At 33.9% G+C, this 27941-nt stretch overlaps 1 protein-coding gene and 1 long non-coding RNA gene across 3 annotated transcripts; both read left to right on the top strand.

Annotated features, from left to right (window-relative positions):
* The first annotated feature begins 424 nt into the window (after positions 1–424).
* Positions 425–20706, top strand: LOC101248191 (protein ALTERED SEED GERMINATION 2). Of its 2 annotated transcripts, XM_069297344.1 has the most exons (21): positions 425–714; positions 2436–2504; positions 2595–2732; positions 7166–7243; positions 9179–9313; positions 9427–9531; positions 9634–9762; positions 10299–10414; positions 10504–10621; positions 12300–12405; positions 13392–13537; positions 13647–13817; positions 13907–14017; positions 14677–14788; positions 15338–15687; positions 16645–16735; positions 18284–18379; positions 18471–18541; positions 18625–18752; positions 19289–19394; positions 20448–20706. In XM_069297344.1, exons 5-20 carry the CDS (start codon positions 9179–9181, stop codon positions 19368–19370), a joined length of 2067 nt encoding a protein of 688 aa, XP_069153445.1. In that variant the 5' UTR covers positions 425–714; positions 2436–2504; positions 2595–2732; positions 7166–7243; the 3' UTR covers positions 19371–19394; positions 20448–20706. The 2 variants fall into 2 exon arrangements, with proteins under 2 accessions (XP_069153445.1, XP_004237973.2); XM_004237925.5 differs by lacking the exon at positions 2595–2732.
* A 3873-nt stretch (positions 20707–24579) lies between these two features.
* LOC101247909 (uncharacterized) lies at positions 24580–25760 on the top strand. Its single transcript, XR_011220884.1, has 2 exons — positions 24580–24816; positions 25106–25760. It is a non-coding gene; the product is annotated as an uncharacterized lncRNA (long non-coding RNA).
* Positions 25761–27941: the final 2181 nt, after the last annotated feature.

Below are 27941 nucleotides of genomic sequence, written 5' to 3'. Positions count from 1 at the left end.
TGAAACTTATTTTTAAAATAAGCAGTCATGCGTTTGGATAAAAGTGCTGAAGTTGTTATGTCAAACGTGAAAAGGGAAAAATGGAAGAAAGAAATGTTAGGGTTATATGGGTAATTTGGAGATTGTATAAAAATATTAAGAGCAAAAAGATAAAAATGTGATCAATTTAAAACAGCTTATAAGCTAAAAAAAAAAAAGCACCCCTACCCCAACTTTTGGCTTAAAATAAGTTTTTTTTTTTAACTTAAAATAAGTTATTTTGATTATTGCCAAACAGCTAAATAAGTCAAAAATTAGCTTTTAAGTCAGTTTGACCAGCTTTTAAGCTGAGCCAAAGAGGCTCTTACTAACCGACATCTAATTAAAAATCATATTTATGTATTATGTAATATTATATCAGAAGGCGAGGATGAAAATGGAAATTGACATTGACAACAGAAAAAACTCAGTGACATAATCAAAGTGGTTCGTGGGTGAGACGTGGAGATAAACGTCGTCGTTTAACAAGAACCGACTCATCTCTTCTCTTGTGTTCCTTTTGCTTCGTTTCGTTGGAAACTGCTTTCTGATGATCGCTACTACATACACACACTCGTCATTTTCATCTCCTCCAACTTAGGGTTTCTCGATTCTCTGCAAAAAATGGAATCACTCTGTTTTCACGACGGCAACATCAGTAACTTGATCAATAAACGATACCTCGACGTTCGCCATGTAAGTCAAATTCTAATTACCTGCTTTATTAAATTTGTATTCTCATCAGTTTGCTTAAATTTTCTTCGAATTGGTATGTTATGTGAGCCTTTTGTTCTATGTAAATGATGGCATATGCTGTAATTTTTCGTTATAGTTTCAGTTGCTCTAGTGAATTATAGAGTTGTGTATACTCGGTGAGGTTAGGTTAGTTAGCTAGGAGAATTGTTCCTTGAAGATGCTACATTTATTCTGAATGTAATTCAATTGGGCCTCCATATTTGCAACTTCATTAGTTGAGAAACAGTGACTCGTTCTCCGGTTAAAATGAAGTCCAGAGATGGATAATCAGGATAATTCTCAACATTATCAGTTGTTCCACCCCTACTTCACAGAAAATTAAGGTATCATCAGCATGCTGAAAATGTGTGATCAAAGGAACCTCAAAGGCTTTAATCCACTCATTTTGCTTAGCAATTTTAATCATGTTGTTCAAACCTTCCATGAAAATTATGAAAAAAAAAATGGGACAAAGGATCATCCTGCTTGAGACTTCTGTGAGTTGGGACATAACCTTTTGTGCGAACCTTGATGATGACTGAGAATATGACAATAGACATATAAGCTTCCATCAATCAAAACCTATTGATCGTAACATGTTTAGGAAGAAGTTCCAGTGCACATGGCCATAGGATTTCTCAATATCTAATTGGCAAAGAATACATGCTTCTTCTGTTTCTATCTTGACCCCACTGCTTCGTTGGCTATTAGTGTAACATCCATTATTTCTGTTCCTTTTATGAATGCCATCATCTATTGAGAGTAACAGTTTTTTCATTATCCTTTTAAGCCTCTCTCTCTCGACTTCTGCAATAAATTTGTAAATGTTTGTTGCCTATTAAACATATAGGTCTAAAATGCCTAAGCTCCTTTGCACCATTCTTCTTAGGGATCAAGGCAATGCATGGCATTGAGACTCTTGTAAAAAAACCGAGAGTAAAAATTGTGAAAAGCTCCCATGATATCCTGTTTAAGCATCTCCCATGTACGTCATACTTTCTAGCACAAAAGTATTTCACTAGTCTGTCCTTATTTTTCCATCTTATCATGTTTTGCTGATCAGTTTAAGCCTCTTTGAGAGCAAAGCAGACCCATTCAATAGTTGTTTTGCTTTGCGTCGGAGGTCTCATCATGTTACGACTTCTTTTAACCCAATGGAGCCATGTATCATTGTTGGGTGTCCACCGGGTAGTACGCAAGACTTAAAACCGGTGTTGAAGTAAACTCTGTTTTCTCCCATGTGTGTAATCTAAAAAGGAAGCCAAGGTTCTATGAAGTTAGTTCACAGTGGGTGAACTCTGGAATAAAGGAAGAGACGGGGTTTTCTGGGAGAAGTGCCTGGGTACTTTTTTTTGTATAATTGACGTTTTTTCTATTTGCTTTTCTTACTCCAACCAATCTTGTTTGAGAAATCCAAGCCAAAACCATCACAAGTGCTTACGAATAGCGGCTTTCATTTGACTTGGGCAGCTACACATTTGTCAGTCTTCTCAAAAATTTATCAAATGCTTTTACAGCCACCGGAAATTTATTTCTTCATTGGTTCCTCTATGTGAGACCAGCAAAGCTTGAGTCACTTAATGACTTGGATTACTAATTAGGTTCTGTGTGGTGTTTTTAAGCTTATTACTGTCCGCTTATTTCTGTCTCACAAATTATACTTGGGTTTCTATTCTTTACAGGACTCTGTTCATGAATTGCAAATGCATTCCTCTTTGGTGAAAAGAATGGCTTTAGAAAGAGAACTAGAGGTGAGTGCCTTAATGAGTCCAATCTTATTGTGCATATTGTTAAGATGTTAATCTCACAGTATCTTTAATCTGACTGATTATTTTACCAAGTTGGGCATCTGTCTGCTGAGAGATAAGACACTCATCCTATGCCTTGATTGGAGAACATCTAGTTCAGGGTGTCAACGATTTACCTTTTTTTTCAAGTGCAGCTCATGAAAGTGGTATTCTTTTCGTTTGCATCAATAGGTACATTGCCTGGTTCTCCTTTCTGCATGTAACACCTGAGCAGAATACAAATATTAATTATTTCAAGATGCCCGAACAATATATGAGATGATTTTGGTGAAAGATGGAAAATTTACCTTACTTGCATTTTCATCAAAAAGATGCCTCACTTTGATGCAGTGTTTTGGACGGCGAAAGGCGATAAAAGGCGACAAGGGTCCGCCTCGCCGCTCGCCTTTTTGAAGTGCGGTGCCATTTAATACCAAAAAATTAAAATATTTAATTGCATATGTAAGTAATCAAACAATAACATGTTAGCAATTTTTTCAATTCAGAATCTAAAAATAAATAGTACATACTAAAAGTCTAGAACTTGAATGAGAAAAAAAAGAACAAAAGTCAAAACAAAGGTAGAAGTGATTCTAAAGTCTGAAGAAGAAGAAGATGAAGGAAAAAGAAAAGAAGAAATATGTATTGGTTAGATTTTAGAGTTGCCAGAAAAGTCTGGCTAGTTGCCGGAGGAGTCTAGTCGAAAATTCTAAAACCATCTTTTAACTTTTATAACCCTAAATTGGTTGCCTTTTTTTTTTTTTAAGAAAATACAAAAGGCAACCCCTTTCTAGCCTTTCTCGCCTCTTGCCTCTCGCCTTTCGCCTTTTTCGTCATGGCGTCGCCTTTTGAAGATCGCCTTGCCACAAAGCTAAAATGAGATGAAGGGTCGCCTCGCCTCCTGCAATTGGCGACGAGGCGATCGCGTTTCACAACACTGCTTTGATGTGTTAGAGTTGGTTAAGGAGTAGTTTAATTAATTTTTTGAAGTGGGATAAACTGACACTGTGAGTTGAAAGAGTTGGCTTGTTAAGTTGGAATGTGTATAAAGTAGAAAGTGATGGACAGGGAAATTAGGATGTGCCATGAATGGTCCTAGTTTTGCAGATGTTTTTAAAGAAACACATTTTAATAAGAAAATCATTAAGCATCTGTATTGTAATTTCTTCTAAACTTCAGCAATAAAGTTCTGATCCTCTATATGTTTCATCCTTTCTTTTTCAAGTTACACAACCAACATAAATTGTATAATGATAAATCTAACATTCAATTTCGCCGTAAAAAGGGGTATCTGGATCCTATGTTGCTCAGACTCTTCAAAAATGTTAAATGGGTGCATGTCTGATTCTCTAAAAGTAGTTTAAATATCGAAAGTGAAGACCCCGTGCAATTTAGTCTAGATCTAGACTTGCGCACATGAAAACGAATTATCTGCTTCTTGCTCTCAATATATGTGCCAGTCGAAAACAACAACTAAGCCTCAATCCCAAACAAATTGGGGTCGACTATATGAATCTTCACTATCTATGCTTATCGAGTTAAATTCATCTCGGGCCAACATTATGCTATATTATAGAAATAAAAAGCAGTAGAAGTTCTCTATATCTTTAACAACTTTAAAATCTATTTTAGGGTTAAAAGACTCCTAGCGAACAGATCTATTGTAATCATTTTAGTAAAGACTCCTAGCGAACAGATCTATTGTAATCATTTTAGCACAACGACTAAAATATGATCTCACCTAATTGATATCGCTTATATACCTAGATCTTTTTCTTTCTTGATCTCCAATTTTTCGCAAAGTTCCAACAGATTGTAGATCATTCAACACACATGTGATTTCAAGTCTACCTCGTCCATTTTTAACACCTTCACTCACTATCAGTACACATCTTTAAACCGTTGCATCTGGAGGTCGATGCCAGATATGACCAAACTATCTCAAGCGACCTTTTACATGCTTGTGTGTGTGCTGCGCCCACTTGCACTTTGTGGTTGTTTGAATCCTAGGAATATTCTATAGTATATGTGTAAATATAGTAGGTAGCTTGATTCACTCCTATTTTAACTAGGTATTGATTTGTAAGTGATTATGTATTGATTTCCTTTCCTTTTTAGGACATATATACTTAGCTATTTAAACCCCAATAGCTTGTTACTCAAGCTGGGTTCTCTCTCAAAATCTTGTACTCTCACAATGGTGAATGGGATCATTTTAGATCTCGTCTAATTTGCATATCATCTTGCAGTTGTATCGCCACGATAGTCATCTTGTGTGGATGTGTTGGATTGTAGAGCTCAATATTCCTTCTCATATAGCATCCAGCTCATGAAGTTCCGCGTCAACCTTTTGGTGCACCCATAAAGTTCCTTGTTGTATATAAGAACGAGTGGAGTTTGTAGAGAATCATATCTTTGCGTCGGTCCTTTACCTTTTGGTATACTCGTTGTATACGACCAAATTTGTGGCCATATTAATGAATGAAAACAGTTGCCTGATATAAAAGAATAACATCTGGCTTGCACTGTTCTATAGAACGTATCTTTCAACTTGTAAGCATCATTTTATCCCGTGACTCCCGTTAACTCTTTACCATTTCAACTATTCGATTTGATCCTATGTAACATCCTACAGGACTAGATATCTGAATTGTTTGCGTTTAGACACCACAACCTCATCTAGTCTCACGTCAGATTCACTTTTCTTATGCTGACTAAATGTGCAGAACTGTACATTAATTTTCTTTTATACTGTCAATTAAATTCTTTTTTATGTTCACATGTTTACTTTACTAAGAAAGTAAGACCACTGAAGTCACAAACCTTTTTATGGTTTCTTTTATGAACTCCACTGGTCATCCATGGATTATATGGGCTTTCTGTTATACAAATAAACTTCGCAGTGTACATATTTTGTTTTACTTCTATTTATCCTAAGGCCCTTGGTCTCTGGAGTGATTCTCCATATTTCAGGCTCTTGGTACAGGCCATCACTGGTTTCATCAATCAGTACAGAATCGCCTGCAAATAACTTAGACCATGGGGCCTCATCATGTATTTTGTTTCTAAATTGAAGACATTAGCAGTCATTTCCAGAAGATTAGGATGAACTGTCTTAGGCCTTATTTGTTTGCACTTAATGAAGGTCTGAATATAGACCATTCAGATTCAGCCCATTAAGTACATCTGATTTTTAGGTCTGAATCTGAATCATACAGAATCAGTCCATTAAGTTCATTTGTTTTATTTAGAAAAAACCTCTTAATGGGTTCTGAAATAATCAAATCTATAGGAGACTCTTAACAACATTCAGACTCATTTGATTAGTTATCAAATAATAAATCATTACTACTCTGCTTTGGAGTGTCTTTTTATCTCATAATTAAAAACTTCTTTTTCTCTTTTCTCAATCAAACACCATTTTTTCCCTGTTGAATTGGTAAGTTTTCATAAATCCTTTCAAGTATTTTTTTCATATTAGTAATTTTCCTGTATTGACGTGTGTCAAGAATACTGGTTGCAATAATATTTTTGGTGTATTATTGTTTATCAAGGTTTTTGAATGAAAAAATAGTTTTTATATTAAGAATTTTCTTGTAGTGACGTGTGTCAAGAACACTAGTTGCAATAATATTATTGGTGTATTGTTGTTTATTAAGGTTTTTGAAAATGAAAAAAATATTACTCCAAATCATGATTATTACAACTTTTAATTTTTTTTTTTATCAAAAGTGATATTTTGTTGATATGAAAATTTTATAATATTTTATTATTAATATAATGTTTAATTTCACTTGCACATTCAGATATTGAAAACAAACGTCATTAATTATTTAGTGTTCAGATTTAGAGACCACATCTTAATGTTCAGATGTGTATTCGGATCAAAACACCCAGATCTTAATGCAAATCTTAATATTCAGATTCAGACCTCTTAATCTTAATGAAAACAAATGAGGCCTTAGTCTACTCCTTTTTAGGTGTAAACAGAATAGGTGGGGTGTATAGGAGAATTAGTAGATTTAATTGGCAATATATAATTTTTCATCTTTTCAATAGGGGCTCCTGTTTTGGCTGTAAGTATATCTTTGTGAAGTTCTTAACTTAGCATTTTTTCATGTGCTAAGTTATGGTTTTAATACAATCGGCTTTGACTCAAAAAAAAAAATCATCGGTACAAAAGTGTAGTCGACCCCGATCAGTGTTGTGTAAACACGTGACTATGAGAAACTCTGTTGTGTCTCCTATTATGTTCTAATGCCAATGATGTCTCCTACTTACATGTCTTTTATGACATTTATTGTATGGATTCCTTTCTTATCTGACATCTATCCACCAAAAGACCTTTCGTGGTGCTACCATACACTTTCTTCAGGTCAACAAACACTCTTGTGTAGATTTATTAACCTTTTAAGAAATACTGTTAGTTGCTCCATTGGACTTCTGTTTGTTGATGGATATATTTGTATGTGCTTACAGTCTCAAGGGTTTGTTCACTATTAGTTGCTCCATTGGTATTTTTTTCTTGAAACTGAAGTTGCTCCATTGGATTTCTGTTTGATAGTATTTTGATGGACATATATGTATGTGCTTACAGTCTCAAGAGTTTGTTCATTGCTTAACAGGGGCATCAGGGTTGCGTGAATGCAATAGCTTGGAACTCAAAAGGCTCCCTTTTGATATCTGGATCAGATGATACAAGAGTATGATACTCTCTACGCTTCATTGCTCCTTTATTCTTCTGTTTTAGATGAACTAAGCTTCTCAATGTGAATATGTGATAGTTGGGTTTGCTTCTAGAACCTGCAAGATAGCCAGATATAAGAGCTCTCATGGACGTGTGTGTGTATATATGTGTGTATGTGTGTTCATCATACTTTTTTCATCTGTCTTGGCGAAATTGTCTATTAGTAGTCATTTGAAGCTCGAGTATGTTTTATATTGATCAGCTTTTGTAGTTTTCTTGTGGGAGCCCGGAGCCTTAAGTCTATTGCCATTCTTTTCCAAAGTGTGAAAACATTGGTGACTGACTTGGACAGACAGAATTTCTATTTAGTCTTGGCGAAATTGTCTATTAGTAGTCATTTGCCATCCATAACTTGCAAATGGCACTCATAATGAGAAGCAAGATTTGAAGTACTGCACATCAAGTTTTTCTCCTTATGACCCGTGGATACTGGATGCATCTTTGAAATTGAAGACCGCCATGAATGCACAGCAAAAAAAGGCCACTGGAAGGTGGCAGTTCGCTGGCTGCTTCTTTGCCATGCGCTTTGCTGCACTTTATTTTATATAATTATATAAGAAAGAAACCAAATGAGAGTGAAAGGCAAGGGAAAGCGATAGAAATCGCTGTTTGAATTTTTCAAACCTAGCAAACTGAAACATCTTAGTAGCTAAAGGAAGGGAAATCAACCGAGATCCCATTAATAGTGGCGAGTGAGAGCAGTTTGGAGTGTGAAGAAAAACAGAGACAAATCTTCATTCTCCCCACAAATAGGCTGATTTTTTCGGAACATGGTTCGAGATAACCCTAACCGTGTAGGTTTTACCCTGTGCACACCCAAAGGGAAAGGGTAGCGGCTGCGGGTTTCCCTTGTCATTAAAAAAGAAAAAGATAACTGTAACCGTGTATATATAGAAATATATCTTCGACGCTGTCCTTTTGATTTGTCTGCTTAACTGCTCTCTGACCCCCCAAAGAGCAAAGTTGTCTTGATGAGCTCATATGAGGAAGCCGGAGCTCATATGAGAAATACTTTTGCTATTGAGAAAGTGAACGGTCAGCGCGAAAGTTCTAGATTTAGCCGAGCATTAACGAAGATAGATTCTCATAGCGAGGCACTTCGAGCTAGCGAAGCGCTGTAGAAGCGCTGTAGTAGCGCCGATGCGTGAGGTAATTCCATATTGATTCGAATTAATCCCTAGTCTCCCATTTTTAATAAGATCTGTCCAGAAATATACAAGTACTGTAATGTGCTTCTCCATGGTATTATCTGGTAACCATTTATATAGGATGGATAATGGGCGATTTGACAGCAAAAGCAGTATAAAATCCAATATAGAAGATTATTTCTATTGTACTGTAACAGTTATCTTGAGTTGTGCTCATGCATGAAAGAGTTAACACAAATAGATTCCTGAGTAAGGAGGGCTTAAGTACCAGCATCAATCTATCAGTAAAATGATATGATTTGAGATTGAGATAGTTTAATATTCTGTTCTTCAATTCTGACCACAGAGATGTCTGAATAAAAGAAAGTTCCATTATAAACTTAAAACTTAAGATGAAACATAATCTTCAGAGATGCTTTGTTACATCTAGAGTGAAATGAAGAGCTATTATTGATACACAAGAAATTAAAGCAAAGGCTACCACTGGGGTCTGCAGGGAGTACTCTGGGAACAGCTCTTAAACGTGACCTGATGATGGAACAGTTTTTCAGAGAGCTGGGGGATTATATTCTGAGCATTTTTTAGAGTTCCTTTTGCACTTTGGATGTTAATTTTGGGTCCATCTTTATTTATATTCCGTATCTGTGGTTACTGTATCTGTATTGCATTGCTGGCTTCAGCTGATATTTGAAGTCCTGGATTTTGTGTTTTATGCACTTAAGTACAATATTTATTTGGTGCAGATGAATATCTGGAGTTACTCAGGCCACAAACTTTTGCATTCCATTGAGACTGGTCACAGTGCCAACATATTTTGCACGAAGTTTATTCCAGAAACTTCTGATGAGCTAGTTGTTTCTGGAGCAGGAGATGCTGAAGTATATCTTGATGCACCAAATTTTGTGTGTTTGTTCAATGATGCTGTTCACTTTGCTTTGACTGGTTTCTCTACAAAAATTTATGCTCTCTTCACATTTTCTTTCACTGGCAGGTTCGTCTTTTTCATTTGTCTCATCAAAAGGGAAGAGGACAAGACAATACTGTGACTCCAGCAGCACTCTTTCAGTGTCATACCAGGAGGGTCAAAAAATTAGCTGTAGGTGTTCAGGCAACAGTGATGTTTTTTTAGTGATAATCTAGTATCTGTGTGGATCTGATTTTCTCTCTTCATATTATATACTGCTTTTTGTGACTTTAGGTTGAAGTTGGGAATCCTCATGTAGTATGGAGTGCTAGTGAAGATGGGACTGTGAGACAGCATGATCTTCGGGAGGGTGCGACTTGTCCCCCAGCTGGTTCTTCTCGTCAAGAATGCCGTAATATACTTGTTAGTCTTAACTCACTCTACATTGTGATTAATATATTGCTGCTTCATCGAAAGGCTAAAAGTCTTCTATCTCTTCTATAAGAAGATCGAGTTATGATTTCTTCAGTTACTTTGATAAGGAAAGAAGTGTTTAACCTTTTACCTCAGGATAAGCTAATTAAACTGCTTCATCAAAATTGTGTTTTTCCTTTGTCTATGACATTATCGTAATGTGCTTTAAGTATGCCTTTTTGCAATTTTGGCATAAGCAATTGTTGTGTATATGCGCTACTAATTTTTTCTTGGCTGACCCAAAGGCTTAGGTATCAACTCAATAAGTTTTATATGATGAGGATTGGTTTTTATGTTTGTTCTATAACCATAATTTCTCCTTTTGAAGACTTCGATTTTTTCTCGTGTGGTTGATGTCTATGTTTCTAAGTGCTCGATCTTTTGTTGTAGTCAAGTGAAAATTGATAAGAACGTTTAGAACTTTGTCTTAACCTGTGACGTATTTAAGCAGTTCACGTTTCAATTTGTTTGGTCCATGATGGCAGCTTGACTTACGCTGCGGAGCTAAGAAATCATTAGCTGATCCTCCTAAACAGTTGTTTGCTCTGAAGTCTTGTGATATTAGCTCCACGAGGCCTCATTTGCTTATTGTTGGTGGAAGGTATAGTTGTTTTTACGATGTCTATAGCAGTAAGGGTATATTTCAGGTGATACTGTCCGTTTTCTGATCTGGAATTTAATATTTTGCAGTGATGCGTTTGCTCGGTTGTATGATAGGAGAATGCTACCTCCATTATCCTCGAGTCAGAAAAAGCTTCCACCTCCACCTTGTGTCAGCTACTTCTGCCCAATGCATCTTTCTGATCGTGTTAGTTTTGACTCCGTTTCTGCTTTATCTTACTTTAGAGTCTGCTAATAGTTTTACTGGCTATAAGTTCTATTATTTCTTTATCATAGAGGTGCAGTGGTTATAGTAGATCATAGGGAGCATCTCACCTCATTCTTACACTTGAAACGCACTGCTGCTTGCACTGAAGATGTCCTCCTTGTGACCTTTTCTCTTGACTTCATAAAACAAGAAATCACTGAGTTCTTTCAAAGCACTTGTCTAGTATAGTCCTCAACATGCTTTATTGTCAATGAGTTCTTTGTTATCATTGTTTTGGTACAGGGAGTAAAAGGGGGAGGGGTTGGAGGAGAGGGAGTCCGGAATAGGATTTCATTCTTTATTCTGCAGAACTTGACTATATTAAAATTTGATCAATCTGAATAGGTCATCCACTTCTGATAGACACGTTTTTTTTTGTTGTCAACCATCTTAAAATTTGATTATGGTTGTGGAGTAAAAGGGGGAGGGGTTGGACAGAGGGAGTTCGGAATAGGATCACATTCTTTATTCTGCAGAACTTGACTATAATAAAATTTGATTAATCTGAAGAGGTAATCCACTTCTGATAGACACATTTTTTTTTGCTGTCAACCATCTTAAAATTTGATTATGGTTGTGGTTCTTTCTTCTTTTTTGTGGGCCGCCTCCTTACAAATGGGGGTAAAGGTCCTCTATCGAAGATGATTAAAATGGGGAAGGGGGTAACTTCAATGCAGGCTAGTCTTCCCTTAGGAATAGGATGAAGAAAATATAAAAAAGGTAATATATCTCTGCGTAAAGTGCAATGCACTGCACTCAAGGGGTACGACCTAGTGTTAAATGAAGTGGGGTGAGATGAGCTATTGGGTTCAAAACACTTGGTGGTTTCTTCCCCAACTGTCCAAGCAATGTGTGGACAGAGTCAGGGGTGGAGCCACATTTACTAAATATATATATTCATACTATGTGTAAAGCTATAAATTTAATAAGATGACACTACTTTACAGAAGTAACCTAATGGCGCGTTGGTTCTATGTTCGCTTTGGGTGCTTGAGCTTGGGGATTCAAACCTAATCTTAAGTGTTTCTTTTGCAAAATATTTTTTTTTGATGACAGGTTTCTTTTGCAAAATATGTAAAAATGTGGTTTATAAGCATTTCTTTTGCAAAATATATAAAAATGTGGTTTGTTAGTATTGAGCTCAAGGTTTAAAACTAATCTAAGCCAATGAGACAAGGATGCAACTTACTTTAAAATTCAATAGTTAAACTTTAACTTTTCTTCTACACTGCTTACGAAAAAATCTGCTTACGCCACTAGACAGAGTCACCCGGTACTTGTGCTGGTGGGAGGTAGCACATGCCCATGGAGTAATCCAGATGAGTGCAAGATGGCTCGAACACCATAGTAGCATACGAAGTAGGCGCATCTACTTGTCTGCATCTATTAGTGAAGATCTATTTCTGCAGAATTTCTTACCAAGCAAAGTTACTTTGTATCCATTTAATAGCAACAGTTGATAGTTCTGTGTATGTATATATGTATAGCATATCAGTCTTTGCTTTGATTGAATGGTCACTTGGCTTGTCACCAAGAATGAGCTATTTACTTTTCATGATCGTGGCTATGACGTGGCTTCGGAAAGGGAAGCTGCTGAATTTTCTCTCCTTTTCCTCAGGGACGTTCTAACTTGCATATGACCCATGTCGCATTTAGTCCCAATGGTGAAGAGGTTTTGCTTAGCTATAGTGGAGAACATGTGTACTTGATGGATGTGAATCCTGGTATGTGCCTTTGGTTATATTCTTTCTTGTAACATATATACTTTTGTTATTAATTATGTTTCCGCTGCTACCTATGTGGGTTGTGTCTTCAGTTTTTGAAATCCCGATATGTGTGATGAATGTAACATATGCCTTAATGCTATGGATAAAGCTTTTCTTTCAACCAAATGAAACTGTCTAAGGTTAGAATCCAAGACTGATGGGTACAAAGCCTTTCATTATTAGCTAAATAAATGGGTTCGAGTACTTCAAGAATTTTGTTAGACATTTCACTTATTCTATATGTCAATTATTATACTGTGTTCCTCTGGTGCTCTTCTCCTCTTGTTGAAGCTAACTTCAATTAAAAATTTAACAAGATTAAAAGACTTTGGGGAAAGAAGAGAAGATGTGTAGTATTATAAAATAAGCATGTGACATGTCTGGATCATCTTACGTTATTGATGCTATTTTACGTTTGTGCTGCACTTGAGTGGGGAGGACAGAGCACTTTGTGATGGGAAGCATGAATTTATATGAGTGACCCCTGTAAGATACTCTTTAAGTTGCTCATCATCCTTGTCAAGGCGGCAACTTCGTTGAGGAGAGCAAACTTAATTATATTTTTCTTCTTTTGGTTGTTGTTGAATGTGGTCTTTCTTTTGGTAAATGGTACACTGCCTCGGGATCAATTACTCATATTTTGATACCATGTTGGTTCATGTAAGTATCTAATTTTTCTTACAAAAACTCAAAAGAGCAACAGTTTGTGCATGAGCATGCACTCATGCCAGTTATTCTGGGTCATTCAAGGGTTAATTGACAGATAATTTTAACCCTGTCCACTTGCATTAGATATCTGGAAGTGACTGAGTTGAAAGTAACTTCATTCTCTGCTACCTTCTGTTATATTACATTCTGTGTGCTTGAAAGTTTAAGATAAGTCGTACTTGAAGTTCTGGTTATGTTATTGACTTATGATTTAGGAAGCTTTTGATTTGTTGTAGCACATGGAAATTCTATCTCATATACCTCTGGAGATGTGTCAAACCTGATGAATTTTGCTCCCTCGGTCAATGGAATCGAATTACAATCATCAGTTAGTGGAATCTTCTTAAATGGTTCTTCATCAAAAAGAATTCCAGCTTCCAAGGTTATTCCTTATCCTCTGCTTCCTGGTCGAAATTGATAAAAACTGCATTTTACTTTCTCTTGCTTTAAAGTGACATATCTTAATCATCCTTGTTTCCTTCTTTCTTCAGCTAGAAAAATGCAAAAGATTGATTCAGATGGCACTGAATTCTTTGAAAGAGGACTCCAACTATTATTATGAGATAGAAGCTTGTAATGAAGTCTTAGACGGTTGCAGGGATGAGATTGGTCCCCTTCTATCCTTCGAATGCTTATGCACTCGTGCAGCAATATTGCTGAAGGTATCTGAAGGACAATTTCCTGTTGTACTGTAATTGGTAGGTCTTAAGGATAGTATACCTAATTTAAAATATTTTTCTGCTTTTACTAGAGGAAGTGGAAAAATGATGCACATATGGCTATAAGAGACTGTCATAGAGCTAGAAAGTTCAATTCATCCTCCTTTAGGCCTCTTATTTTGATCGCTGATGCTCTTTCACAGGTATGTTATTCAGTGTTTGTGAGAACTTTGTGGCTAAAATTTCTTGTTCATAGGCTAGATAGATTAGTGAAGATTACCAAGTGGGTTTTCACGCTCATCCTCTCTTTCTTGTTGTGGCCCTCTTAGCCGTATGGTTTTTCTTGCCCGGTTTGATCTTGCTTCTCTGCCTTTCTATCTTTGCCAAAGTTCCCGTTGGAGTATCAATTGTCAGTGAGAAATTCCAAAGGTGATTGTGCATCATATTTATGATGTACTAAAAAATATAAGGCGATTCATGTGTTAGTCGTACAATGATATAGGGTATCAAAATCATTAAAAGTTTCTGGATTCTCTCTAGATGAAGTTTTCTTCTCAGTCATGGTATAGCATTGGAAAGGTCAAATTTACTAATCACTCTTATTAGGAAGCCTTGTAAATGGTTTAGATACTTTTGCTTTCGTTAAGTTGGTTAAACTTTATGATTGATCTTCCTTGGTTTGCTTTCTAATATGCACGAATCCTCCATATTGTATAACCTTTGATCTAATTATGTAGTGTTTGCAGTTATAACTGCATAAAATATATTTCTAGACAAGGATAATCCATAAAATGATTGAGATTATTTGTCTGATTTTCATTTATCTCTCAATTCTGTAAGCTGTCACTAATATTATCTGCAGTTAGGTAAACACAAAGAAGCTTTGGAGTTTGCTATTGGTGCACGATCCTTGGCTACATCTAATTCTGAAGTTGCATCAAAGGTGGAAAGTATAAAAGAGCAAATTGCTGCAGGTAAGTAGCTTACATTGCGCCTGCAATTGTATTTTTTAGCCTAAAATATACAACGTTTTGTTGCTAATAGTGCCAGCTCTAAAAAATCCTATGGGAACACTAGATTACCACTGAATATTTTTTACTTTGTAAATTTTTTAGTTCCCTTTTGCTATTTAGAGAGGGGGTTTCAGGGGAATGGAATAGATGTTGAGACTAGATACTTCTGTAGTCTTGTTTGTATTTTCTGTGCGTGACTAGCTGATGAGTTATCGGAGACCCTGAGCAGCACAAGTTAATGGGATTTTACTCGTTATGTTGTTTTTGTGGCCACCATAAGGACCATCTTCATGATTTCCGGTATGCTCTATTATTTTTTGGTCTGTTTGGAAGCACTGCTTCTTCACCTCGATGCCAATATAATTCTTGTGTGCCCGATATTTGCATTTCTGTGCATGAAAATTGTTGAGGATGTAAATTTTATTTCATTTGAGCTTGTTCTTGCCCAGAACTAAATTTTAATTCATATTTATGCTTTAGTTTGTACCAACAATATGCCTGGTTTTACAGCTGAAGCAGACAAAACAAATAGGGCAAATGGTGGAGAATCAAGGTCTGATCCACGGGCAGGAAGAGTATTATCCCTAAGTGACATATTGTATCGTTCAGACGCAAACAGTGATGCATCGCAAGATGGTCACAGGTCTGAAAGAGATGATTCTGATGATGATGAAGAGTTAGAGTTGGCTTTTGAAACATCAATGTCTGGTGATGAAGGACAAGATGTTGATCCTAATGTCCTTCATGGAAGTTTGAACTTGAGAATCCACAGGAGAGGTGATTCCACTGGGGAGACTGGACAGGCAAATGGTTCATGTGGTTCGCCAGCCTCTTGTCAAAAAGAGAAAACAGCTTACCAGGTTTGGCTTGAATGTGTGTTCCTGTTCTGTGAAGTTGTTTGGTCTCCCTTTTATTCTCTGGGTTCGAAAAGATCTTCATTTTTCTATCCTTTTTTCGGTGTTGTGCTTGCTTTGTCTTTTCAGGTCATGACTGATAGAATGGTTATGCGTATGATTTTAGATCTGTATATCTCAAATGTCTGTTAGGTTATTTTATCCCTGATCAGTTTCTCTTTCTCGGTGTTACCACAAAGTTAATCTAATCCAAAGTCTCTAATATCTAAATATCATCTTGAGTCTCTTCCCAAAATCTGTTTTTAAACTTGGATTTGTATTCCGACTAAAAGCATATAGCTTCTCTTGGTGGCTGGTCTGAGTAGTTGTGAGTGGCGACTTGCTGGTTTCTGTTGCTGATGAATCCCCTGCCTCAGGACTTGTTTATGTCGTAGAGATGGCTCACATAATTTGCCCATTTTCATATGAACATATTTTTTTGCTCACTTGACCAACAGTTGAGTGATTTTATGTAAATCTCAAAGGTTATCATAGGTGTTAGAAGGTGAGATGAACTGCTGCTTCATAAAAAAAAAAGGTGAGCTACACTGTGAAAAGTGAAACGAATAATCAGATGCATGCAATTGATCGTAATAATTTTCTTTGACATACCATCCTGTAAATTGTTTACAGAATTACAGGAGTTGTTCTTGGGAGAAACGAGTTTCATTTGTTAAAAAGTGTCAAAATGTTCATCCTGCTGACTGACTAATAATTTGCAGAATAGTAGGCAGTGATAGATTTCATCTGTTAAAAGATATTAAAATGTTCAGGAAGCCATAATATTAAAACTTGAACATGTCTTTCTCAGTGAAGTTTCTTTCCCTTGTTATATAGATGCATGTATATCTTGTCTTCCAATATCAAGCTTGTTTCCTTGCTTAAACAGTGTCCTTTTTTTGTTTCTCTCAAATTGTATTGCAGCCTGAAACAGTGATAGATATGAAGCAAAGATATGTTGGTCATTGCAACGTAGGCACTGACATTAAACAGGCGAGCTTTCTTGGTGAACGAGGTATTCAACATCTTAATGGTCTCCATGTTCATATTTATGCTGACACATTATCTGGTCATTATACTTGAAAAATATAGATGAGCAGAACAACTGCCTTTCACCTTCTTTCTCACCTTTAATCTCTCAGAAGGATTTATTGAAGTAAGAAATTAAACCTACTTAAACATCAAAGTCAATTGGTATGTATGTGTGACATTATGATGGTTGTAGGTGTTAAAAGAGGATACACGTAAAAGGAAATTTGTCTCAAAAGATTTATCTCCAAGAATCCACAGACTTTTTCAAAAACAGAACAAAAGGAAGCAAAAGATCCATATTGATGATGAGAGTTGAGGCTTAGTGAAGTTAATGTAATTTTTTTTTTTATTAAGTAATAGATCTTAGGTATTAATGTTTGAGGGAAAAACAGAAGCCCGTACACATGAGCTATACCAAAGGATAGAAAATCTACCAAAAAATAAACGATACCTGATCTTCCATACCTATGAGGATCTCATGGGTACACCAAAAAGAAATAAGCATAAGAGGCTACTCCTCAACGGTATAAAATTCATATCTACTCCTTCAAAACTCTCCTATTTATTTCTTTCGAAGCAATGCACATAAGTGCTAGTGGGGAATATTCCAAGACCTGTGCCTTCTCTTCCCCCTTCCACATCTCCAACTAAACAATGCCTCGTTCATAGTGCCTGGCATCATCCAATAAATCCAAAGTAATATTATCAAAATTTCCCACATAAACCCGAAACAACCTGGCAATGAAGGAGATGGTCATTCGAGTGATGTTAATTATATTATGTTAGTGTTTACGAGGAGTTCTTTATTCTGTTTTGAGTTTTGTAAGCAAGTAATTTCTTTATTCTGTTATTAGTTCTGTAAGCGGGTAGTAAATGTGGAGAATCTTAAGTTTGCTGGGAGTTCTTTAGTTTGCTTAGAGATTTATAAAACATAGCAAATATAGAGAGCCTCAAGTGTTAGATGTTACATATTGTCATAAAACCCAACTATTGAGTATTGAAATTGAATAATTGGTGTAGTCAACCCTATTGAAACAGCCTATCTACCCCACAAAGGTAGGGATAAGGTCTGAGTATATCCTACACTCTTCATACCGCACTTGTGGGGTATGTTGTTGGTATAGTCAACCCTATTAGTTAAGTTTGAGACACTTATCGTTTTGTTGCATGTTTTAGACTATATATTTATCCTTGGTTCACTTTGGTTATGTCTCACCATTCTCTAGCTCATGTGTTTTTAATCTATGTAGAGACTCTGATTCTCTTACTATCTTGGTTAACTTCCCTTCTTCTTTTTTGTGGTGGGGTGGGGGGTGGTGCTTGTGCCTGGTCTGGAAGAAAAGGGGGTTACTCTTTTTACAAGCAATAATGATGGTGAGTGGAATTTGAATGTTTTCTGGCCACTTTCAAATTCGAAATGTGTCAAATTGATCCATTATATTCCTGTGCTGATCGTCGTATGACTTTGTTATGCACACTTGCCATTTATTATAAGGATTTTAGTGGATCTATGGTAAAAATCATTGTGCAGGTGAATATATTGCTAGTGGAAGTGATGATGGCAGATGGTTTATATGGGAGAAACGAACTGGTAGATTGATAAAAATGCTTCATGGAGATGAAGCTGGTATTTTTCTCGGTTCTCATTAATTTGTTATAATTTTATTACTTTAACCTGTCGTACCTTGTCTAACATCTTGCCCTTCACCCCTGTTCAGTTGTAAATTGTGTACAGTGCCACCCATATGATTGCGTTGTGGCTACCAGTGGAATTGATAACACCATTAAGGTTAGAGAAATGTTACAAGTACTTGGGAGTAGTTGTCACTATGTTAACGACAAATCTTATCAGTATACATGTATCTTTTTCAGATTTGGACTCCGACTGCTTCTGTCCCTTCCCTTGTGGCTGGTGGAGCTGCAGGACCAGAGACTTCCAATGTGTTGGATGCAATGGAAAGCAATCAACGCAGATTGTGCCGCACTCGTGAAGCTGTCTTGTAAGACTTAACAGGCTTATCATCTTTCCTCTAAATTAATTTTAAAGATGCATTGAGACATTAACTCCTATTGTAAACCCATCAAACTCCAATAGGGAATTGAGAAGCAGACTCTGCTTAGTTTCTTCTTGGGGTGATATCATTATTCATGATCTGTTTTTTATGTGCAAAGTCCCCTATTCCTTCTCTGTTGTTAGTACCTGCTTTAAGCTCAAACCCGTCTTCCTCCAGTACCGTTTGAACATGGGAGGTATCTACAGGGCTATCACCTTCTTTGGTCAGATCTTCCAATCTCTCTCTAATCACAGCTCACTATGCCCGCTCCTTTAAACGCGGAAGCCTTTGCTTCATTCTGGTTGTAAGGCACCTTAACAAATATAATAACCATGTAAATCTTGATGATATTGTAGTGTAACTAATGAAAGAAGAATACACTTTCACAGTGACTGATAGATGTGAAATGGATGTTTCTCCTGTTTTAAACTATTTATTCTAGTTATTGACAACTGCGAGCTATCCGTTTTGTTCTCTTGTAGGCCTTTTGAGTTTTTGGAGCGATTTAGGATGCATGAGTTTACAGAAGGCAGCTTACATCCATTTGAATGCACACAAAGCTGAGAATGTTAACATGATTCTCTTCTGGTATGACACGTTTTATCTAACCCTTGTAATTTTTTATTTTATTTAAGGAAAAATGCTTAGTTGATATACCTGAAAGTTCCACTGAGACTTAAGTATTGATGTGTGAGCCTTTCGATGACCTTCTCCTGATACCTAACGAACTCTAGCATCACTACTTTTCTGACAACTTCTTGTTTGAGGAAAAGCATACCAATATGTAACAAGTCATAATTCCTCTACTTACTTGCAATTTTAACCTGACAAGGTTTAATCAATAAAGGCTAGAATGACAAAAGTGATGCATGGTGAAATTTTCCTCAACTATTAGAGATTGAGAAAGTGATTTATATGACTACTACTGCAGTGGAGTTGGACGGACATATCACATATATGCTCATGTGACTGATTGTAAAAGGAATGGTTATACATTATTTGTAAGTAGTTCTTTACATTTGAATATTGTAATGAAATGGGTCCATATCTGAGCAAAATGGATTTTGAAGATTCATATAGCTGACCTCAGATTAGCTTGGGATTGGGTCAAAGCAGTTATATAATTTTTGTGAAGATCAAAAGAGGTGGTTTGGTAGGACGTATTAGATAAAGTATTGGTATTAGATTTGGTATTTTAATCCCTTGTTTCGAAGTGTTTTCAACCTATGTAAAACTAAGTTATACCCCCTATTTAGTACTAATATTTGACATAGCAAACCATAGCATCAGAAATATTAGGATTCCTAATACATGGATAGCATGGTTAAAGACAGAACTGCCTTGAAGTCATTCAAAAGTATACAATGCTCAAGAATATGGAGGGTATTTTTGTAAACAAACAATATCTTTTTGAAATTATGCAATACATGTTATTTGTATTACATCAAACCAAACACTAGATTCCAATGGAGAGGATGTCAAAGAGTGTTATAGAAATGTTGTACCTGCGCTTAGAGTTGTTAACTGTACCATTTGTTATTGTTAAAGGTTCTCTTCATTTGATCGTGTTGCTTTAGTTTCTGGAATGTGGTGGCACGACGGTATTGCTTGTTTTGTATTTACATTTGTGTTTAACTACAGATGCCTGGATATGAAGTTCATCTGTTGGACAAGCTGGTTTGGGACAGAGGAAAAGTGTGTCATGTATAGTTATCGAAGTCTATTGAAAATTTTGGATCCCAGACCAGCTGAAAAGTTGTCAAGTTGTAATTTACATTTTAGTTTTACTGTATCATATCCTTATTCTTCTCAACTGTCCTCTCTTCCTGCTAGGTTTCTGTAAATATATGTGTACCGTTCTCTTATGTAATATATATATAGTAATAAATTTAAGGTAAAAGTGGTGCATCATCCTCACATTTGATGGATCGAGGCTTAGGTTAATGATTTGTTGGCTTCAACTGTTTAATGTTGATGGAGAATATCGGCTAATAGTCTTATACCGTGGCAGAAAATCCTTCACTTGGTGAAAGGTTTTTTTAGTGTTTGGTTATTTTGATTCGTTGCAACTGCTTCTCTAACGAAAATATTTTCCACTGAAGGCGTGTTTGTACATATATCTATCGCAAAATTATTCCAGACTTACTTTTTGAGGGTTTGTTTTAAGGCTCTGAATCTTAGAAATGACTTCTGGAATGGGAAAAAGAACTGATCGACCGATTTTGTTTCAGTTCAAACCTAAAACAAAAAGGTGTGGAAAAAAAATCTAAACAAAAGGACAAGGGGAAAGTCTAATTTGTCGAAAAGAATATAGATTTGAATATTTGTTAGAATTTAATGTTGTGAACAATTTGGTGAACCTGGCTTCTATTAAAGATATGAATAAGATATTAAAAAAAGAAGAAAATTATCACGATTTGGTTGTTTTTATAAGGAAATGGTTTTGAATATTCAAGGAAATGATTGTTAAATAGTCAATTTATATGGTATTGTGAATAAATTATTTTCATACGTGATGACCACACTGATGGTGATTAGCGAGATTAATTTGATTCCATAAGATGCAAAAGAAAAAAAAAATACAAACTTACTAATCCTGACTTACGTAGGAAGCACATCAGATTCCATAAATCAAATGAAATTAATTTTCTAAATTTGGTATTAAATGTTATACAATGGAGTCTGATTGTCGTCTGCACACAATTTTATTTATACCTCAAAATGATATAAATACTCTCTCCGTCAAGAATTATTTGTCATGGTTTTTATTTTTAGAGTCAAACTATAAAAACTTTGACTAACATTTTAAGATGTATTTTTTCATCATATTAATATGTAAAAAATTGTAATTTATAGTACTTTTCATGTAGTTTTAGAATATCTCATTTTTTGTTTAACATTTCGAATTAATGTGATCTAATTTATCTTTAAAAATTAGTAAAATAAATTTTCAATAAGCGCAACATGACAAATAATTCTGAACGGAGAGAATAGTATTTTTATAGATCTTCGAATTCACGTTCAACTATATTAAATAGCATAAAATGACAAGATTATTGTTGTTGTACTATACGATTAATTTTGTTAAGAATTTTGAAATTACGTTATCATTTTTTCTTTGTTTTCTACGTGTGGGCCACTTATTGTCTTGCTATGTCACCAAAGAATCCTCTTCCTTCTGTTCAATTGAACTCATATATTCGACAAACTATACTGTATTAGTTACTCGTAGAAGTTATTTAAGATTTTGAAAGATTAGTAACAAAGTATGGTGAAAACTAAACTTATCAAATTTAAATCTTAAACCTATCTCTATTTCTTGTCACCCACAACCCTTTTGTTTATTCTATTGCATTGAAAACAAACAAGAAATTTGTTGAATTAAGAACACGTCTTTAATATGGCATTGGAGTCCGGAGCCTAAAAGATATAAAATATTAACAAAAATTCTAAAACGGTATATAAAATTTTATATTAACTAAAACAGCGAAATCGCTGGAACAACAGCGATTTACTCCACCGGAAAAAACATAATCGCTGTTACTGCAGCGAGTTTGCAAAATGTGATTTTTTTTAAAAAAAAAAATTCAAATCGCTACCTAGGTAACGATTTTCAATTTTATTTTTAAAAAAGAAAAAAAAAATTTGAAAATCGCTGCTTAGGCAGCGATATCCATTTTTTAAAAAAAATTAAAGAAAATCGCTGCATTTTCAATTATTTTTTTAAAAAAAGGCAGCGATTTTCAACTTTTTTTAAATTTACTTTTTTTTTGTTTGAAAATCGCTGCCTTTGGAAGCGACTTACATTTTTTTTTTTAAAAAAAAATCACAGTTTGCAAAATCGCTGCAGTAGCAGCGATTTTGCTTTTTCCGGTGGAGTAAATCGCTGTTGTTCCAGCGATTTTGCCGTTTTAGTTAATATAAAATTTTATATACCATTTTAAAATTTTTATTAATATTTTATACATTTAGGCTCCGAACTCACATTTACTATGTCACTCCACGATCCACTAACTCAAAATATGATATCTTTTAGGGAAGTGTATCAATTTATTGTGAATACACTTCTTTAGAATTGAGTATACGCTTAAGCATTCCATTTTTGCCGTGCTCAACAAGTCATCCAAGACTTTTTAATGGCCAAAAGAGATGGTTAAATCGACTATGTTGTATGAATTAAAGTATTGGTTAGTCAACAAGTTTTACGTTTAGAAGAAAACTTCCCACTAGAAAAAAATTGAAAGATTCTTTATTTCTTTTGGATAATTCTTTATTTTTTTTCGCTCAAACCTCCCAAAATCTTCTAAGGGAACAATTGCTGTCAATTTGTTTTTATGATTTTAACTGATACGGACTAAGGTGATTAAGAAAGAAAAGAAGATCTTTTTTATTCTAATGGTGTTAAATAAACTAAAGATAGTCTTTTAATTTTGTAGTTTCAAACATGTCATGTGAATAGTTGAAATTAAAGAATCGTCAAAGATGAAAAAATTCTTTTTAAAGAAAATGAACTAAAAAGAAACATGAAACAAATAAATTGAAACGCAAGAAATGGTACCATCTTACCAAATGAGCAGTCGAATGAAATTTTGTAAATAGTAATACACATCATGTATGTATATACAAATTAATTACTATAATTATTCTTTGGAGGAGTAAATCATAATACTTAAAAATTAAAATTAAACTATAATAAATGGACTAAAATGAACTTTTTTTTCTCCACCACTTAAGGCCTAAAGAACGGAGAAAAGAAGCAAAACAAAGAGTACCTTTTCCTCAAATTGCTAATCTGTGCATTAATCATGTTCGGCAAACCAAAATAATTTACTATACAATTTGGATAAATTAATCTTGGTTATCAACTATTAATTATTTTTTCAATAAAAATTATCATATGATACATGTCAAATCAACTTTATTGATCATAGACTTCTATACTTCTCTTTTTATTTCTTAGTCAAGTCATCTTAATTAATAAAAAAATGAAAACGAGTGAACAATGAAAAAATGTCCACTCAAATAAACTTTAAATTCTAACGAAATAAACAAAATAAAATTAAAAAAAATTAGCTACGTGCCCCACAGTTCCATCATAGCAACTAATTGGCTAATTACAATAAATTAAATTAAATACATACTTGACACTCACGGGGCCCTTGAAAATGATATGATGATTCATTTCTAACGTTCATACGCAATTCTAAGAAAGAAAACAAGAAATCATAATTAATAGTCTAATTGCCCCCTAGATATCGATAAATCATACTTGTGATTCAATATATTTAACTTTTAATTATTTAAAATGTCTGATTTTAGATACTTTGCATTAAAAAATTTGATCCTAAATTTTGGATGTAAATTTTAAAAAATTATCTTTGAATATCTGATCTTCAAACTTTTTCACTCAAAAACTTCATTCCCCAAATAAAAATATGTTCAAAAACTACTTCAAAGACTCAAATTTTAGATCTCAACTTTAAAATTTATGATTAAACGAAAGCTATATTAACAATACAAACTTAACATATTACATGATAATTAACTCTACTCTTTAGGCCAACAACTTTGCTCAATATTTTTTACGTCACACATATACTAAAATCAAAATTTATAAATAAACTAAAGAATCAAAATGTGCTATTACAATAAAGAGGTGGGGCAAATAAGATAAAACTTTACCCTTCTATTATGGTACTATCTTTTTCTTTTCTTGTGTGGCAGACAATCCTCTTCAACACCCCATACCCCACCCCCACCCCCCACCCCCACCCCTACACCCCCAAACACACGCATACATATACATCTATACACATATATTTGTACATATTATAACATATATAAAATCCCTTAGGGGAAAATTTTTTAGTTTATTTTAATAAGAGAAATGATACATAAATATGACAATCAACAGAGGAAGAGGAGCCATTGAGTGTTGCATGTGTGGAGACTATGGTTTATCATCTGAGCTTTTCAAATGCAGAATATGTCAATTTAGATCTCAACACAGGTACCCTTTTCAAATCTTTTTCCAAAAATAAAATATCTTATGATTATGCTATTTAATTTATTTATTTCCCTCTTGAAGAGCGTTGGAGATTAGTTTCGTGACATATCTGACTAGATGTTTTGTATTTCTAATAAGTTGTTTAATAGTTGACGTATATTTATATATTGTATACATAATATGATGGAGTGATATAAATTGATCATAACATAATCTAATTTCGCTACTAAATTTATTCTCTTGGATTTTCTTGAAAATATAGTGATTAAAAGGCCTTTTTCTTTTTGTGCAGATATTGTAGCAATTTGTATCCAAAAGCTGAGTCTTATAAAATTTGCAACTGGTGCTTGAGTCCAAAAGATATTTCTGGAGAAAAAACACAAAATTCATCAAATTCTTCATCATCATGTAAAAATACCACAAGTGATCATAATAATATTCAAGATGGTCCAAAGTTGAAGAAAAAATTGATCATTCGAAATGAAAATAATGATATTATTGGAAGAACAAGTTCAAAGGGGAAAATAAAGGGTTCTAATTGTAATTTGAAGGTTCAACTTATCAACAAAAATCCCATCAAATTACAAAAGTCTCCTTTATTGGCTGCTAGAAAAAGGGTCATAATTGATAAGGTAAATATCGAAGAAAAGATAAGGAGGACAAAATCAGAAGAAATGTCAAATAGAGGGATTACAAGAAAGGTATTTAAAAATAGGGTAAGAAGATATAAGCTCTTGGATGAAGTTTCAAGTTAATTATTTTTCAAGAGTTTATAATTTGTAGATTTTTATGTTTTTTTTTTTTTTTGGATGTGTGGTAGTTTTGTTGGTTCTGAAATTTCACACATACAAATTTATGTAGAGCAAAAAAAAAAAGAGGTTGATTTATTGGAACCCTTTGATTATGATTTGAGAAATTTACAATGTAAAAATAGTGTTAGTGGAGTACTTTTTTGATCTTGAGTTCTATTTTTCTTCTTGTTCTTAATTTGCTTGTTCATTGGGAAGAACAAAGAGAAAAAAGAAAGTGATTATGATGATCCTTTTTTATCATGAATCCGCATTATTAACTAGTATTATTATGGACAGTAAAATTAGTTTATAAAAATATATATTTATTTAATCTGAATAAATTTGGATAGGTTGATTATTTGTCTATTTATTAATTCAATTCATTTTGATCCGTTCAATTCAATACATACATAGTAAATTGATTCATAATAAATCTTGTCAAATTTTTAAAAAGACTTTTTAAATTTCAATATAACATATATATAATCATTAAAAAAATATATTTTTTAGATAATTAAATAAATGATAACAAACAAATAATGAAATTTAAAGTAGATAAAAGGTGGTCGGGTTGAGGTATTATGACCTATTACACTTATTTTTGACTTAGTTCTTATTTCAAGTTATCTTTGGGCCAAATAATGAAAAATGACCTGCTATGTATTGATTTGTTCAAATTTAACTAGAGATAAAGTAATAAAAAATTGTTTTTTCAGTTCTAATCACAATTTTTTAATTTAATTATTGGGTTTTAAATAGATTTTATATACACATCAATTAAAATTCTTAACATAAATAATATATTTGATTAACGGCAAGAAATTCTCTCGAATCCACAATTAGCATTGCTACCCATTTTTTAGGGTATATATACAAGTAAAATTTACGAGATTACAACATTAATAACATACTCAACGTAATATCGTAAATAAATTATTTAAAGAGTAAAATGTACGATAAATAAAAGAAATGAGAGTGCAATTAATGGATGTAACAACCAGTGAGGCAGCATTATTTTATTGGTAGAAAATTGTGTTATCCCAATAAGCTAGTGACAACACACAATATGGAAGCAATGATTAATTTTTTTCCTTTCATTTTTAGCCTCAAAAAAGTTTGCAAGTAAAATGTGTCATTATTGAAACACTGAAATTAATTTCAAAATCATGTGACTGACTAGCTACTAGCTTGGTGCCACGTAAAATAACAGAGATAGTGCAATAATGAAGTAAGGAAATGAACACAAGGCAAATCACATTCCTCTCTTGTTTGGTTGAGGGACTAGATAGTCTTTAATGAAAATATTAGTACAACTTACTCGAGTTCATGTTTATATCAAATCAAAAAATATTTAAGTTATATAAAATGAGTAGTTTACTTATTCAATTTCTTTATCAGCGTAACAATGTGTTTATATTTATAAATTGAGAATATATTTTGATTAATGAATCATGATTAGCTATTAGAAAAATTGAAATTAACCACCAACTTTATTATTGCTAATCTATAGCTATTTAACACATAGCAAATGAAAATCAGTAGTTAAATAGGATTAGTGACAGATAGTAGTTAGTTACAAATATTATCCATGGCTAAAGCTAGTTTTTTAATAATACTAATTCTCTACTTTAATCTTCGACCTCAATTTTTTTTTAATTCAGTATCATGTCCTCAGTTAGGTGAAAATATGTTGTGTTTTTTTCCAATCACCTCCTCAAGGTTATTTTTTGGCATACCTCTACTTCTTTTCATTTATGTTTTACCCAACCTCTCACGTACCTGCTTTCTGACGCATCAATTATTCCTCCTTTTACATGTTCGGATTTATCTGAATTTTGCCTTTTTTCATCTTATCCACTGTGGATGTCATTCTCGCCTTGCCTAGTATAACTTTGTTTCTAATTATATATCTTGTAATATGTCCACGTATCCATATTACTTAAATATCTTCAATTTAATATTGTAAATCCTTTTTATAAGTTGATCAATTCTGTGATCAGTGGATTAGTTGAGGATTAGCTCAATTCCTGTTTGATGGATGTTTGCAGCACCTTATTTAACAATACATAAAATATAAAACAAAACATTTAAGTCATTTTGATTTAATGAAAAAAGAAAAAGGTATATTAGATTACGTGCACCCCATATATTATACAAAAAGTAGAATGAATAAAATTTGATCATTTAATTAAAGTGGACTAAAATATTATGTTGTCTAAGCAATTATAGTATGAACACTATTAAGACTTCCCAAAATTTGATGGGACATTTGAACCAATTCTTATTTAGTGGACAACATTTTCATTGTCTCTAGAATTGGATTCTCTCTAGAAACTT

This window comes from Solanum lycopersicum, chromosome 4, assembly GCF_036512215.1.
Source record: "Solanum lycopersicum chromosome 4, SLM_r2.1".
Lineage (NCBI taxonomy): Eukaryota > Viridiplantae > Streptophyta > Magnoliopsida > Solanales > Solanaceae > Solanum > Solanum lycopersicum.
The sequence above is the reverse complement of the archived record's forward strand: the minus strand, read 5'-3'. Positions and strand labels throughout refer to the sequence as shown.